General features: G+C 36.6%; 1 protein-coding gene across 3 annotated transcripts in view; it reads left to right on the top strand.

Moving 5' to 3' along the window:
• ADGRL4 (adhesion G protein-coupled receptor L4) overlaps window positions 1-15,633 on the top strand; it is a 121,928-nt gene that overhangs the window by 58,038 nt on the left and 48,257 nt on the right. The window contains exons 1-2 of one of the 3 annotated variants that reach the window (XM_032647638.1): window positions 2,696-2,712; window positions 5,973-6,125. The exons of 1 other annotated variant lie outside the window; for it this stretch is intronic. In XM_032647638.1, coding sequence (XP_032503529.1) covers window positions 6,053-6,125 — 73 coding nt within the window. In that variant the 5' untranslated portion in view covers window positions 2,696-2,712; window positions 5,973-6,052. Of the gene's footprint in view, window positions 1-2,695; window positions 2,713-5,972; window positions 6,126-15,633 lie in introns of those variants that run through there. One more of the 3 variants, XM_032647622.1, reaches the window with a different exon arrangement.

Below are 15,633 nucleotides of genomic sequence, written 5' to 3'. Positions count from 1 at the left end.
AAAGGAAGAAAGAAAAGAAAAAGGAATAACAAGAGAGTGTGATAATGCCCAAGGCGAAGTTCATTTAAACTACTGAGATCAAAGCAGGAGGAGTCAGGAGAAAGGGTCCATCTAGAGATAAGGGCGAAGGAAGACAGCAGGCTTGTTCCCTGCACTGTAGCCTAGTAAATGCCAGGCTCTTGCTTCTGACTCATCCTCTGGAAAAGAAGGGAGTCTTGAGCTCCACCTTGTGTTTAAACAAGTTATGGCTTCATGGTTGACTATTCAACTGTGGATACTCCCATCTGAATGTCCTAAAGGCACCTCAGTCTCTCCATGCTCAAAAGTGAGTTCACTCTCTTAGCCCCAAAGTAAGCTCCTCCTCTGCTTCTCTCTGTCCTCGTGAGTCAATGTAGCCAACAAATCCCTCCAAGTCAGAACCTGGGAGTCCTCACTTCCTCTCCAACTAACTCATATCCAGTTAGTCTCCAAGCCACACTAATATTTTAAAATCATTTTATTATGAAAAATTTCAAAGTCACAAGAATAAAAATAAGAATGTAAAGACCCAGGGACTTCCCTGGTGGTCCAGTGGTTAAGACTTTGCCTTCCAGTGCAGGGGGTGTGGGTTCAATTCCTGGTTGGAGAACTAAGACCCCACATGCCGTGCAGTATGGCCAAAATAAATAAATAAATGTAACTTTGAAAAAAAAATACAACCTTAAAAAAATATATAAAGATCCACATGTTAGTCATTATCCAGATGACACAGTTTTCAGTTCATGCCTAATCTAGGTGAATCCTACCCACTTTCCTTTCTCTCCCCAGATCACTGACTTTTAACATGAAAATATTTCTGATCTAGCCCACCCTCCCCCCTTTCTCCTTGACTCTGTTTTGTTAGTTTTTCATGTCTTACAGCGTTTTAGCAGGTCTACCTGGATCTTAGCTAATTTTCCTTATATTTCAAAAATTGTTTTGAAATTCAAGTCCAATCAGACTTCTCCACTACATAAAATCTGATGATGGCTATCCTTTACCCACTGAATTTAGTCTGAAATTCTTAGCAAGTGTTTTCCCAGTTTAGACCATATCTGTCTGCATAGATTCTGGCCCTACAGCCTCTACCTTCATGGCCGGTGTTCCACAATATAGTTCTCCTCTAAAGTATGATGCTTCTGCAGGCTTCAGGCATTTGGGTGAGTTCTTTCCTTTGTCTGAATGGATCATTGGGGCCCCTTTTGTTTGTCTGAATTCTTCTTATACTTCAGTGCCTGGCTCAAGCATCTCTTCCTCTTCTAAACCTTCTGTGCGAATAACCTTCTCCCTTTTATCCTGAAAACTTGCTGAGGAAACCGTCTCTTCTCTGAGTTACTAGGGTACCGCTAAACACCTCATTTATTTGTTATACACACCACATCCTAATAATTTGGGTTTTTGTCTGTCTTCTTCAGCAGCCATGGATCCTGTTATGTTACAGGCTGTGTGTATGCCTTTGTTCTTGTAGTGCTCAACCTGGTGTGTTAGGCTTGAGCCAGTAAGAATTTTTGCTGAAGGAATGCTGAATATTTCTCCTTATTAACATTTTTTGATAATTTTTAAATAATTTACCTTCTCTTTAATGGTGTTATAATGAATTTTTCAAGTGACATCCTAATCTAAATATTTATTTTATAATCCCACAAGAAGTATTAAATATAGAATCACAGAGAGTGGGTAACATAACTGCTAAATTGATTTAAACAATGGAAATAACACAAAAGAAGCAGACATATATTTTCCTATATTGTACCCATTCAAAGAAACTTTCTCCTTGAAACTTAATTATTATGGAGTTAGACACTGGGAAGTTTAAAGCTATTTAAATAATTCAGATTTATATATTACTTCAGAAAGATAATTTTTTTGCCTATCTCCGCTATCTTGGGGGGAGAGAGGCAGTTACTTTCAGATAAGTGGTATTTCAAGGAACAAGATTGGAGTCAGACCATTTAGGGAATTCGCCTATATTGTATATCCAGTCCAGAAGATTAGGAGATAGATAAGAAAATGTTTTTATTTCCAAATTCTTGATAAGGAAGCTAAGAGGTCAAGTGCTCAAAACTACATAGTAAGGAGAAACACAAAAATCAGTATCAATCTTTGTTTTTTTTTCTTCCAGTTAATGTGTTACCCAAGACTTAAAAATATATTGGAGTCAAATACCATATCGATACATTAATTTGTTTTTAGAAACACAATCAGGTGATATAAAGTGGCTCATTTTCTTAGACTCGACCAATAACTCAGACCTAGTGAATTCTTTTCCTCAGTATTTTTGCATATCACTTTTGCAGTTATAGACCACAGGGATACAATCTTCATCATTCTCTGTATTACCAATAACTGATCTGAGAGCACAATTTCTTTTAAAATTAATATAAACTTCTCCCAGTATGCAGTGAAGGGAGTCAAATTTTGAAATAAAAATGGAAACTTTTATTTTAATAAGAACTCAATTACATGCTCCTATGTTAACTTGCTTTAGAATGTGAACTCTGACAGCAGGGCACAGATCCTGACTTTTTGATTAATTTTTACTTATTTCCCAGTGTAGACATACTCACATTTGGGAACTGGGAAACTCCATAAATATTTGAGTAACTGAATGATTGAATCAAACCCAAAGTGTGTGAAATATTTTTCTTTAACTTGATTTAGGTTCTTGTGTGGCAATTTGTGAGATACTCTCAGGTAATTTTAATAAATTAGTCTAATTTATTTTGAATGCATACATAGACCTATATGTTTGCTTTCTCAGTATATATGTGCATATAGTCATATAGAGTTGCATAATATCTCTGTATACAGAATAGATAAATTAATAATACACACATGTTAATAAAGTATTAACTCTTCAACATTTTATATAATGGCCATTCATAATTTCTCTTACTTGATTTTCATATTTTCAGCAATTTTCCTTAACTCCTCCAACATTTATACACTTTAACTTAGGGGTGACAAATGCCTAACCAAGTGCTGAATGTGAAAAAAAGTTTTAAATATGCTTTTCAAATTTAAAAAACTTTAAATCCTCTAAGTGAGGTATGTACTTCCTTCTATCATAAGCCACACCACCTTCTATTGTTTGACACTTGGTGGAGTCAGACTTTAAGTTACCCTCCTGCCTGGCCTAAACAAGCTTTTTGAGAGCTCAACCTTTGCACTTACATGTCTCCAAGTAGTTGGCCTCTAAGGGGAGCTCAAAACTCTTCTCTTGTTGCTCTGCCTTTCTACTCACCCAAGAATAAATCAGGTCACATGCTGGGAATTAGAACTTTCAAAGGGGCAAGGGATTGAACCCAAAAGAGGCGCCAGTGGGAAAGTGGAAAGAGACCTGATGCCATAACATGAAAAACTATTAGGCGAGAGGCTTGGCCTAGCTTTGCTCTAGACATTGGAGAAAATGATCTTGCTTCTTGTGGACTGACCAGTTTTCTCATGAACTGGTTTTTCCAAGCAATTGAAATGGTCTTGTGCCAAAAGTAGAGTCTGGGTCCCTGAACCATTGTGGGAGAAGCCACACCATCGACCTGAACACTAACCTTGGCCTCTGACTAACGCAGCAAATAATCTTTTATTGTGCTGAATCACTACATGTTGGGATATATTTGTAGCAGTTGGCCTATTATAATTAATGTCATAAGTGAAAGTGATAGAACATATAAATATTAAAATAAAATTATGGAATAGAGATGTATAGTTTGAATATATTGAAAGGATAGGATTTGCAAATCTTACCTGACTGTCCATAGTAATCATTAAAAAAAAAGAGAGAGAGAGGAATTCACCTCTAGTTGTCTGTCATATACTAACTTCTATACTTATATCTATAATGTTTGAAAATGATTAAGTGGAAATAAATTTTACATTAGAGATAGAATACAAATAGTTTTTATTTTCCTTCTGCAATCTCTACCTCAATATCTTTTCTTCTCTCAAAATAGACCCATAATCCATTAGATACATTCTTATCTTATATATTTGCTTTTTAAAATGATTCTCACAGAGGCAGCAGGATGCAACAGTTAGGAGAACAAGCTTTGGACCAAACTATTGGCTCTGTAACTAAATGGCTGTTTGACCTTGACAAGTTACATTTCCTCTCTATGGCTTATTGTCCTCATCAGTTAAGAGAATAATAATGGTACCTGCTTCCTAGAACTTATGTAAGGATTAAGTGAATTAGTATTTATATAACACTTAGGAAAATCTCCAACCCTTAGGTATCAATATACATGTTCAGTAAGCTGTGTTTAAATTAAATGTTATACAAATCATCCTTTTAAAATAAATTAACCTTAGTTTGATTAAAATGGAGAATAGAAATTCAAGACATTTTCCAAATTCAACTCGTACCACTATCCCCCTATGATTTCTCCCTCTGTCCCTGATTAGGGTTCCTTCTACCTTCAGAAACATCTCAATCACCCTTAGGCTTGCATGTTTGCCCAAAATTTTGCTTTCCTCTTAATGATTTCCTTCTCTCTGTCTAACAAATACTTATTTACCTAAAATTAGCCAGTTCGGGTCTGTTAGTTTCCTAGGGCTGCCCTAAGAAACTAGCACAAACTTGGTGGCTGGAAACAACACAGATTTGTTCTCTCACAGTTCTAGAGGCCAGAAGTCTGAAATCCAGGGGTTGGAAGGTCCATGCTCCCTTCGAAGGGTCTAGGAAAGAATCTTTGCTTATGCCTTTCTAGCTTCTAGTGGTTGTTAGGTGTCCTTGGCTTTTCTTGGCTTGTAGCTGCATCACTTCAGTTTCTGGCTCTGTCTTCACATCGTCTTCTCCTCTGTGGCTCCATGTCTGAATTTCCTACATAGTATAAGGACACCACTCTTGGGGCCCTGCTAATTTAGAATGACCTCATCTTAACTTGATTATATCTGCAAAGGTCCTATTTCCCAATAAGCTCACACTCACAGACACTGGGGATTTGGACTTGAGTATATCTTTTTGGGAGACACAGTTCAGCCCACAGGAGGATCTGATGTCTCCTCCAGCCCCTCATAATCACTTCTGAGAAACACTTGTTTTCTATTTCGTTTATTTGACAGATAATATAGATCTGCTTTCTGATTTTTAAAAATGGTTTATGAACCTATATATATATCTTTTCTGATAAATTACAGTATAAGAGTATAAGGGTAAGGACCATGGATCATCATGTAATTATTTTTGTATTTGTGTACTTTTCCATATACAGTACAATACATATGATAATGAATAAATGAAGGGATGCAAACCTAGTAACACAAAATTCTTTTGGGGAGTAAGTGACAAAAATAAATGGCACATGATTAGAGTATATCAATGTGTAATCTCTGATTTTTCATTTTTAACTTATGGTATGCTTTTGACTGATTATAAAGAGTATTGTAATTTCACAAATAAGATATTCATTGACATTATAATAATTGAATTATACGTAAAAATTTGAAAAATAATCCAATATAGATTCAATAGCTATGTTTAGTGTTTTTGAAGTAAGAGATTCTATTTTGTTTTGCAACTGCAAAGGTTTCACATTTAAACAAGAATAACCAAGTATGGAATGTGGATTCTTTTTTTTAAATTAATTAATTAATTAATTAATTTGGCTGTCTCAGATCTTAGTTGCAGCACACTGGCTCTTCGTTGCAGCATGCAGGCTTCTCTCTAGTTGTGGCACACGGGCTCTAGAGTGTGTGGGCTTAGTTGCCCCGTGGCATGTGGGAGTTTAGTTCCCCAACCAGGTATCAAACCCACGTCCCCTGCATTGGAAGGCGGATTCTTAACCACTGGACCACCAAGGAAGTACCTGGAATGTGGATTCTTATTATTAACTTCTCTTATAAATAAACATCACATACCTAAAACTATTTAACAGGCAAAATTCCCAAAAACTGATGGAAACTAGGAATTCATCTCAATTATATAAAAATAATGTTCTAAATTGATATGTCCACAGATGATAATGAGTGTGGAAATTTAACGCAGTCCTGTGGTGAAAATGCTAACTGCACGAACACAGAAGGAAGTTACTACTGTATGTGTGCACCTGGTTTCAGATCCAGCAGTAAGCAAGACAAGTTTATTACTAATGATGGAACCATCTGCATAGGTAAATTCAACTATATAACTTAAAATTTGTACCTATCTCTTATTGCTTATACCTCCAGAGATTAAATAATATTCAAACCAAGTTCTGTCAGTCCTTGATTGTACCCCATTGTTAATACTATCAAAAACATCATTAATTCCCTTAATTCTCCAGTATGGTGTCAGTTACTATGGTATATTTATCCAAGGGTATAAGAAAAATATTTTTTTTGAGAATATCAACCAGTTTACCAAAATATAAATAAATAAATCATGAAGTTATGAGATCTAGCATGGTGGCAAACAACACAATAAATGTTTACACTTTAAAGTAATATATTAACTCTAGAAAATTATCATTGGTATCACCAGATACTGATGCTTATATAAATATGAACTCTGAGATGGGCCCTACATTTTCCTAGAAAGTGTTCAGGAAAGCATTACTTGTGAAATAATTGTCCTAGTGCTTTTACTGCTGCCTGCTGAAAGTTTTTCACACTTAAAATCTGCATTCTGTTTTTCTAAACACTGGAGTCCTATTTAGAAAATCATCTCAGATTCACTAAAATGTCTTCTGGAGGGTTATTAATTTCAATTATATCCCTAAGTGAAATATTGTGAGCCTGAAGAGAGTATCTAGATTTTTTTTAATGTCCTTCTGTTGTATTTTGGTCACACACTTGATTTATCAGATCCTATAGTCTGAGAAAAAAATAATTGCATAGAAATTTCAGAGACAAATTCTCTGAAGCCAAAGACTTTAACTTTGAAAATAAATTATGAATCATCTTAATCATGGTTTCTAAGAAACTGTCCAGTTTACCAACAGCTAGTATAATTATGATTGATAATAATCTACAAAATTAACAGATGAACCAAGGCCCTGAGAGTTAATTACATAACCAGGGGTAGATATGAGACTTGAACTCAGGACTGTACATGCAACATGGGCAGGAGTAAGGTGCTGCTTCTACTTTCCATAGTTAAATGAATGAGAGATGTCTAAATCAATATAGATCACCCTAAAGCCTTTGATGAGCTTCTAGTGAGGTTCTCATCAGTGAGCTAAGGAGAAGTCTGGCAATGTTATCATTAACACACATGATAGTCAGGAGATAATGTTCAAAGAGAATTTATTGGTGAAATGTCTGTATCAAAGAAATTATCCTGTCTTGTGTGCTTATGGTTCACAGCATTTTCTCTGCTACATAAACCAGGTAGATTTTATTCTCATATTATAGCCAAAGGAAGTGAAGAGCTATTCCAGATTCACACATTTAGGGTAAAGGGAAGATTAGAATCACAGTCTTGTATCTAGAAAGCCATTGGTATTTCCACAGGAGTCTTAAATGGGTGGCCATTTAAATCTCACATGAATCTGGATCATGCAAATGCAGTGGATCAACTTTGCAAGGGCATAAATGATTTAAAATATGAGAAAATAATGCTATTTCTGTTGAATTATAATTTTGTCTTTATTGTTTGCAGCAAAAATTTTTATTGGATTATAGCATTACAATATACGCAAGAAATTAGAATTTTCCCAGAAAACCTAGTACCCCACTCTTTGTTCTTCTCACACCTAAACTCTTGTCTCTAGTTTTAGAATGTTATATAATGTGTGCCTATTTTATCTTTAGTAGATAAGTTCAAACTATGTACCTGTATAAGCTTTACTAGAAAAGTTCTAGTTAATGAAGAAATGCAACTTATGACATCTTAATCACTGGAATTTAATACAATTTTAACTGTGCTCTCCATTCCCTCTTGTCTCTAGAAGACATCTGTCTTTTCATCTGATCATGTTTACTTTTAATATGCCTCAGTTCACAAAGGGATATATATTTCTCTCTCTGTATTCCTTGAAAGTAAAGAATTCCTATTTATAAAAAAATTAATCACAGATACAGAGAAAACACACACACAAAGATAACTGAAAGCCAACATTTTACAGTGTTGTAATATATTTGTAATATAAGCCTCTTTCTCCCAGTACTCAATTATTATTGAGATACTGTAGAAGGGCCCTGCATTTTTGCTAATTCCCCCTTTAGCTATTTTAAGTAATCAGTAAACAATAACTTAGATTAAAACCCAATACCCAATATTGAGTCCTTCAATTTCTACCTGTTTTGTTTGATGGATTATTTGGTGAAAAAAGTCATTCTCTGGAAAATTGTTATTCCTCACCAGTTTTGTTTTCCTTAAAGATTAAACTTTTTTAAGAAGCAGAACATGTATTTCTTTTCCTTTTTTTTCCCCAGTCCTATAGTAATTTTCCTTGTGAACTGTGATAATCCTCAGGGAATTTGAACAGAGAACCATAATTCTATTTCCTTTTTACATTAGTGTATCACCTTGTAGTACATTGTTTCTGATTTGAAAGTTTAGCTGATCCTTAAATTTGACATGTCTGGTAATTATAGTCATTAAGAACCTCTATAAAAACATAATGAGGAGGAACCAAGATGGCGGAGTAGAAGGATGTGCTCTCACTCCCTCTTGCGAGAACACAGAATCACAACTAGCTGCTGGACAATCATCGACAGGAAGACACTGGAACTCACCAAAAAAGATACCCCACGTCCAAAGACAAAGGAGAAGTCACAATGAGATGGTAGGAGGGGTGCAATCACAGTAAAATCAAATCCCATAACTGCTGGTGGGTGACTCACAGACTGGCGAACACTTATACCACAGAAGTCCACCCACTGGAGTGAAGGTTCTGAGCCCCACGCCAGGCTTCCCAACCTGGGGGTCTGGCAATGGGAGGAGGAATTCCTAGAGAATCAGACTTTGAAGCCTAGTGGGAATTGATTGCAGGACTTTGACAGGACTGGGGGAAACAGAGACTCCACTCTTGGAGGGCACACACAAAGTAGTGTGTGCATCGGGACCCAGGGGAAGGAGCAGTGACCCCAGGAGAGACTGAACCAGGCCTACCTGCTAGTTTTGGAAAGTCTCCTGCAGAAGCGGAAGGTGGCTGTGGCTCACCAAGGGGACAAGGACACTGGCAGCAGAAGTTCTGGGAAGTACTCCTTGGCGTGAGCCCTCCCAGAGTCTGTCATTAGCCCTAACAAAGAGCCCAGATAGGCTCCAGTGTTGGGTTGCATTAGGCCAAACAACCAACAGGAAGGGAACCCAGCCCCACCCATCAACATTCAAGTGGATTAAAATTTTACTGAGCTCTGCCCACCAGAGCAACAGTCAGCTCTACCCACCACCAGTCCCTCCTATCAAGCCTCTTAGATAGCCTCATCCAGCAGAGGGCAGACAGCAGAAGCAAGAAGAACTACAATCCTGCAGCCTGTGGAACAAAAACCACATTCACAGAAAGATAGACAAGATGAAAAGGCAGAGGGCTATATACCAGTTGAAGGAACAAGAGAAAACCCCAGAAAAACAACTAAATGAAGTGAAGATAGGCAACCTTCCAGAAAAAGAATTCAGAATAATGATAGTGAAGATGATCCAGGACCTCAGAAAAAGAATGGAGGCAAATATCGAGAAGATGCAAGAAATGTTTAACAAAGATGTAGAAGAATTAAAGAACAAACAAACAGAGATAAACAATACAATAACTGAAATGAAAACTACACTAGGAGGAATCAATAGCAGAATAACTGAGGCAGAAGAACGGATAAGTGACTTGGAAGACAGAATGGTGGAATTCATTGCTGTGGAACAGAATAAAGAAAAAAGAATGAAAAGAAATGAAGACAGCCTAAGAGACCTCTGGGACAACGTTAAATGCAGCAACATTCACATTCTAGAGGTTCCAGAAGGAGAAGAGAGAGAGAAAGGACCAGAGAAAATATTTGATGAGATTATAGTCAAAAACTTCCCTAACATGAGAAAGGAAATAGCTACCCAAGTCCAGGAAGCGCAGCAAGTCCCATACAGGATAAGCCCAAGGAGAAACACGGCCGAGACACATAGTAATCAAATTGGCAAAAATGAAAGACAAAGAAAAATTATTGAAAGCAGCAAGGGAAAAATGACAAATAACATACAAGGGAACTCCCATAAGGTTAACAGCTGATTTCTCAGCAGAAACTCTACAAGCCAGAAGGGAGTGGCACGATATACTTAAAGTGATGAAAGGGAAGAACCTACAACCAAGATTACCCTGCAAAGATCTCATTCAGATTCGATGGAGAAATCAAAGTTTTACAGACAAGCAAAAGCTAAGAGAATTCAGCACCACCAAACCAGCTCTACAACAAATGCTAAGGGAAATTCTCTAAGTGGGAAACACAAGAGAAGAAAAGGACTGACAAAAACAAACCCAAAACAATTAAGAAAATGGTCATAGGAACATACATATCGATAATTACCTTAAACATGAATGGATGAAATGCTCCAATCAAAAGACACAGGCTTGCTGAATGGATACAAAAACAAGACCCATATATATGCTGTCTACAAGAGACCCACTTCATACCTAGGGACACATACAGACTGAAAGTGAGGGGATGGAAAAAGATATTCCATGCAAATGGAAATCAAAAGAAAGCTGGAGTAGCTATACTCATATCAGATAAAATAGACTTAAAATAAAGAATGTTACAAGAGACAGGGAAGGACACTACATAATGATCAAGGGATCAATCCAAGAAGAAGATATAATGATTATAAATATATATGCACCCAATATAGGAGCACTTCAATACATAAGGCAAGTGCTAACAGCTCTAAAAGAGGAAATCAACAGTAACACAATAATAGTGGGGGACTTTAACACCTCACTTACACCAACGGACAGATCATCCAAAATGAAAATAAATAAGGAAACAAAGCTTTAAGTGACACAATGGACCAGATAGATTTAATTGATATTTATAGGACATTCCATCCAAAAACCAGCAGATTGCACTTTCTTCTCAAGTGCGCACAGAACATTCTCCAGGATAGATCACATCTTGGGTCACAAATCAAGCCTCAGTAAATTTAAGAAAATTGAAATCATATCAAGCATCTTTTCTGACCACAACGTTATGAGATTAGAAATCAATTACAGGGAAAAAATGTAAAAAACACAAACACGTGGAGGCTAAACACGTTACTAAATAACCAAGAGATCACTGAAGAAATCAAAAAGGAAATCAAAAAATACCTAGAGACAAATGACAATGAAAACACGATGATCCAAAACCTATGGGATGCAGCAAAAGCAGTTCTAAGAGGGAAGTTTATAGCTAAGCCTACCTCAAGAAACAAGAAAAATCTCAAGTAAACAATCTAACCTTACACCTAAAGGAACTAGAGAAAGAAGAAAAGAAAAACCCCAAAGTTAGCAGAAGGAAAGAAATCATAATGATCAGAACAGAAATAAATGAAATAGAAACAAAGAAAACAATAGCAAAGATCAATAAAACTAAAAGCTGGTTCTTTGAGAAGATAAACAAAATTGATAAACCATTAACCAGACTCACCAGTAAAAAGAGGGAGAGGACTCAATAAAATTAGAAATGAAAAAGAAGTCACAACAGACACCACAGAAATACATAGCATCCTAAGAGACTACTACAAGCAACTCTATGACAACAAAATGGACAACGTGGAAGAAATGGACAAATTCTTAGAAAGGTATAAGCTTCCAAGACTGAACCAGGAAGAAACAGAAAATATGAACAAAACATAATGAAAAACTGCAGTACAGGGCAAGAAATGACCCTAGCAAAATTCTATATCTTTAGTCTATATTCAAATACTATTTTCCATGGATGAGGTAATTTCATTGCAGAAGGCTTTGAGTGAGATTGAGCATCCTGCCTATTTTTCTTCTCCTTGGAATCAGAGTAAAACAGAACGTCTGGTGCCCAGCTCCCAAGAGACCTTGTTCTAGACTCACATTTCACAAGTAGGGAAACTGAGGCATCCAATGGTAAAGTGACTCTCCCAAAACCAAATGAGTAGAACCCAAGAATTTCTTCACGTTTTCTGTGTGCTTAAGAGCAGTGTTCACTACTTATAATTTTTTATGTCCTATTGCCTTAGGTACCCTGATAAATACAGATTTGTTTTCTGGCTTTGAATAATATTAACATTCAATTTTGTTTTTGCAAATTGCTTCCACTACATTGTATCTTTTCTTTCAGTGTATGAGTTAAACAACATTAGAAAATTCAGTTATTGATGAAAATTATAAAAATTATAAAAATCAAAACAATCATATGATCATGTTTTGAAAGAAGATTATGATAAAATACTGCTGTGTTGGCTCATTGTAGACATGAAAAACAAGCATAACCTTATTAATGAAAAAGTAGCAAATGAATTTTTTGACATGCAAAACAAGGAAATGTGTGTTATGATGTACTTACCTTTAGCGAAATCGAGTTATTAGTGTTGAGTGTTAGGTTGGTAGTGGAAAAAGTGGATCAGTTATTAAATATAGTTTGTCAATTGTAGCCTCACTGAAATAATTATACAACAGCAATTTAGCTTTCATGAAAATGGGGGAAGGGGTTCTTTTTCTCTTTTACAGCTCTAGGAGTACCAAAACATGGCAATTTAATGAGACACTCATTATCAATGTGTTTTCTCCAAACCTACATACTCACAGGGCTCCTGCTATTAAGAAATCACACAATATGAATAGAATCACTGGACCTGATTCCCAATTACAATATCAGGTACCTACTATATCTTAGGCATCCCTCCAAACACCTTTACATACATTTCCTCGTTGGTAATGAAAAAGAACTCTTCTGAGTTAAGAGTATTTTTATAATCCTACCCAAGGTCACAGAGCTAATGAGTATTAGAATCAAGATTTGAATTAAGGTCTTCTACAGGGCCTTTGCCTGTAAGAAGGAGGATATATAGTAGTTTTATTAGATTTAATTAGGCCCTACAAGAAATTGCAAGAGATGTTAGTAATGGATCTCAATGTAAAATGGCGGTCACATTCATTTTGGCTAAGCCAGTTTCATCCCTTTTGGGCCTGGGATACTCTTTCAGTATTTTATGAACCTCTTTTTTTTTTTTTTTTTTTTTTTTTGCGTTACGCGGGCCTCTCAATGTTGTGGCCTCTCCCGTTGCGGAGCACAGGCTCCGGACGCGCAGGCTCAGCGGCCATGGCTCACGGGCCCAGCCGCTCCGCGGCATGTGGGATCTTCCCGGACCGGGGCACGAACCCGTGTCCCCTGCATCGGCAGGCGGACTCTCAACCACTGCGCCACCAGGGAAGCCCTATGAACCTCTTTATATTACTAGGTAGCAAGGAGGCATAGAGTGATATGCTAAGGATAGTGGAAGCTCTTTGACTACCCTGACACACAGCCAGTTGTGGTGGTCACACACTCTGTACCTGTTACTAGGTTAAACTCAGTAAGTTCTAATACTGAGGCCAAAATTGAGAAGGATATCAAATTCAGCAAACCTTATGTCTACATTTTAGTAAAAATTAGAGAAACAATAATGTAAACAAGGAAAGTATAAACAATTTAGAAAACATGTCTTTCATTAAGGATGATTGAGGTTTGAAAAACATTACTTTGGTAGGGTGATTGATATTCTTTTAGAATATTTGGAGTCAGAATATAAAAATTTGCCTAATCTTAATCTCAAATGTTTATTTCCCAGAGTATGACTTCATTATTTTTACAGATTAACATTCTGTCACTTGGTGAATTCAGAAGCTGAAATACCCTAGTTGGTCCAAAGCTGACGTGCTGGGATAGCAGACAGCTGAGCGGGTGCTGGGAGGGCTGGAACCAGAGGAGAGACCCCAACATAATGACCTCAGGGTATGGAGGATGCACAGGGGAAAGCTGAAACCTTCAAGAACACCAAGACTGTGTACATCTGTGTCCAAAGTGCACGAGGGAGGATGCAAATGGAGTTTGTAAAGCTAAGATCAGTTTGTTGCTGAGAGATTGGGCTTAGGAAAAAGTTCCCAAGAAAAGTTGCACTTTTGAAATTGGGAGAAATCAACACTTCATTTTCAGTTAGCCATAGAAGGTATCCGAAAATATGAAGTGGGGGTATTCAGAGAGCACAGCTTTCTTTCCCATGAAATAAGTTTTTCTATTTATGATACTTCATGGATCTCTTCACACCTTCACTGGGGTATTATCCACATTTGGGTACTGCACAAATGACTTCTTCAACGCTACTCCACAAAAGACTAGTCTTTTGCTTTCTCATATTTTTTTCTCACTTCATTGATCTCATGAAAAATAATAATTCTAGTCTGCCCTCCCACCTGACTTCTTTACTTCAGCCCAACCTGGAATGATTTTGCTAATGATTCTCCAGATCCCAAGAGCCAACCTGCTATCACCTCCTCCTTTATTCTGTCCTTTTTTTGTGTGGAGTGGCAGTTTATGAACACACATATATAGAAATTCAAGGAAGAGGGTGAGGGTGCTAGGGCAGCATCAGGGAGTTAATAGTCTTCCTAAGTCCAGTACCCTCACCTTCTTAGCTAATGGAAATTTCTTCAAGAACTGGCAGGAGACTTACTGTCAGTTCCAGTTTCTGGTGGTGTGAGGTTTAATGGGTTTTTTTGTGTGTGTGCCATTATTGCATTTTTAAAATGAGAAATGAGGATCAGCTACATTTCAGATAACTCGCTAGATGACATTTTAATTGGACTTTGATTACTCCCCCTTATTATGGCAAACAGGATTGTGCCACTCTATGAGTCTTTAAAAAATCAAATTGTATATGCAAGATTACAGATTAATGCATTAATCTAACATAGTGAAGCTCTAAGATGTCAGGGCTAGGCTAGGAGCAAAAAAATCTTTACATTAGTTTAAGGTAATGATCTGGACCCTTCAGTTCCTTGGAATCATTCCCTATTGGAACTCTGCCTACTGGCAGAGTATTTATTCTGTATTTATAACTTAAGACATATTTCACTATTCATTATAGTATGTAAAAATTTAAATTAAGAATATAAATTATGTGAGTTTATAACTTACCATTTTTATTGTAGCTTTGATATATAGCTACTGAAAATCTAAGACTTAATTCTGTACAGTTTGTTACTTTACCTTTGATGACCATGTATTAAGCATCATAGTAAAATATAACCTGAACAAAAGTAATAAGTTCTGGTAAAATTTTAAGGGAGTTGAACCATACATTCTGCTACATCTTAATTTTTAGGTTTACTTATATGGAAAAATGAGGCTTTGGAAAGAAAATGGGCTACTCCTTTTTGCCCTGCAGATTACTCTAAACTGAGTTGTTACAATCAATTTAATTTAATACTAGAAAACAAAGAATTCTAAATGTATTTTTAAAATTAGATCTCTAATTAGGAATAAATATTACATCATCAATGATTGAAATTACTCTAATGACTTTGTTGATGAATCAAGCTATTTAGAAAACAATTCAAGCGTTGGTCTATGAATAACATTTGCAATATATTGTCAAAATGGATTGACCAAATCAAAGTTAAAAATATATATGCAGGGCTTCCCTGGTGGCGCAGTGGTTGAGAGTCCGCCTGCCGATGCAGGGGACACGGGTTCGTGCCCCGGTCCGGGAAGATACCACATGCCGGG

Source organism: Phocoena sinus, chromosome 1, assembly GCF_008692025.1.
Source record: "Phocoena sinus isolate mPhoSin1 chromosome 1, mPhoSin1.pri, whole genome shotgun sequence".
Classification (NCBI taxonomy): Eukaryota; Metazoa; Chordata; class Mammalia; order Artiodactyla; family Phocoenidae; genus Phocoena; species Phocoena sinus.
Note: the sequence above shows the minus strand (reverse complement) of the source record. Positions and strands in the feature narration are given on the sequence as shown.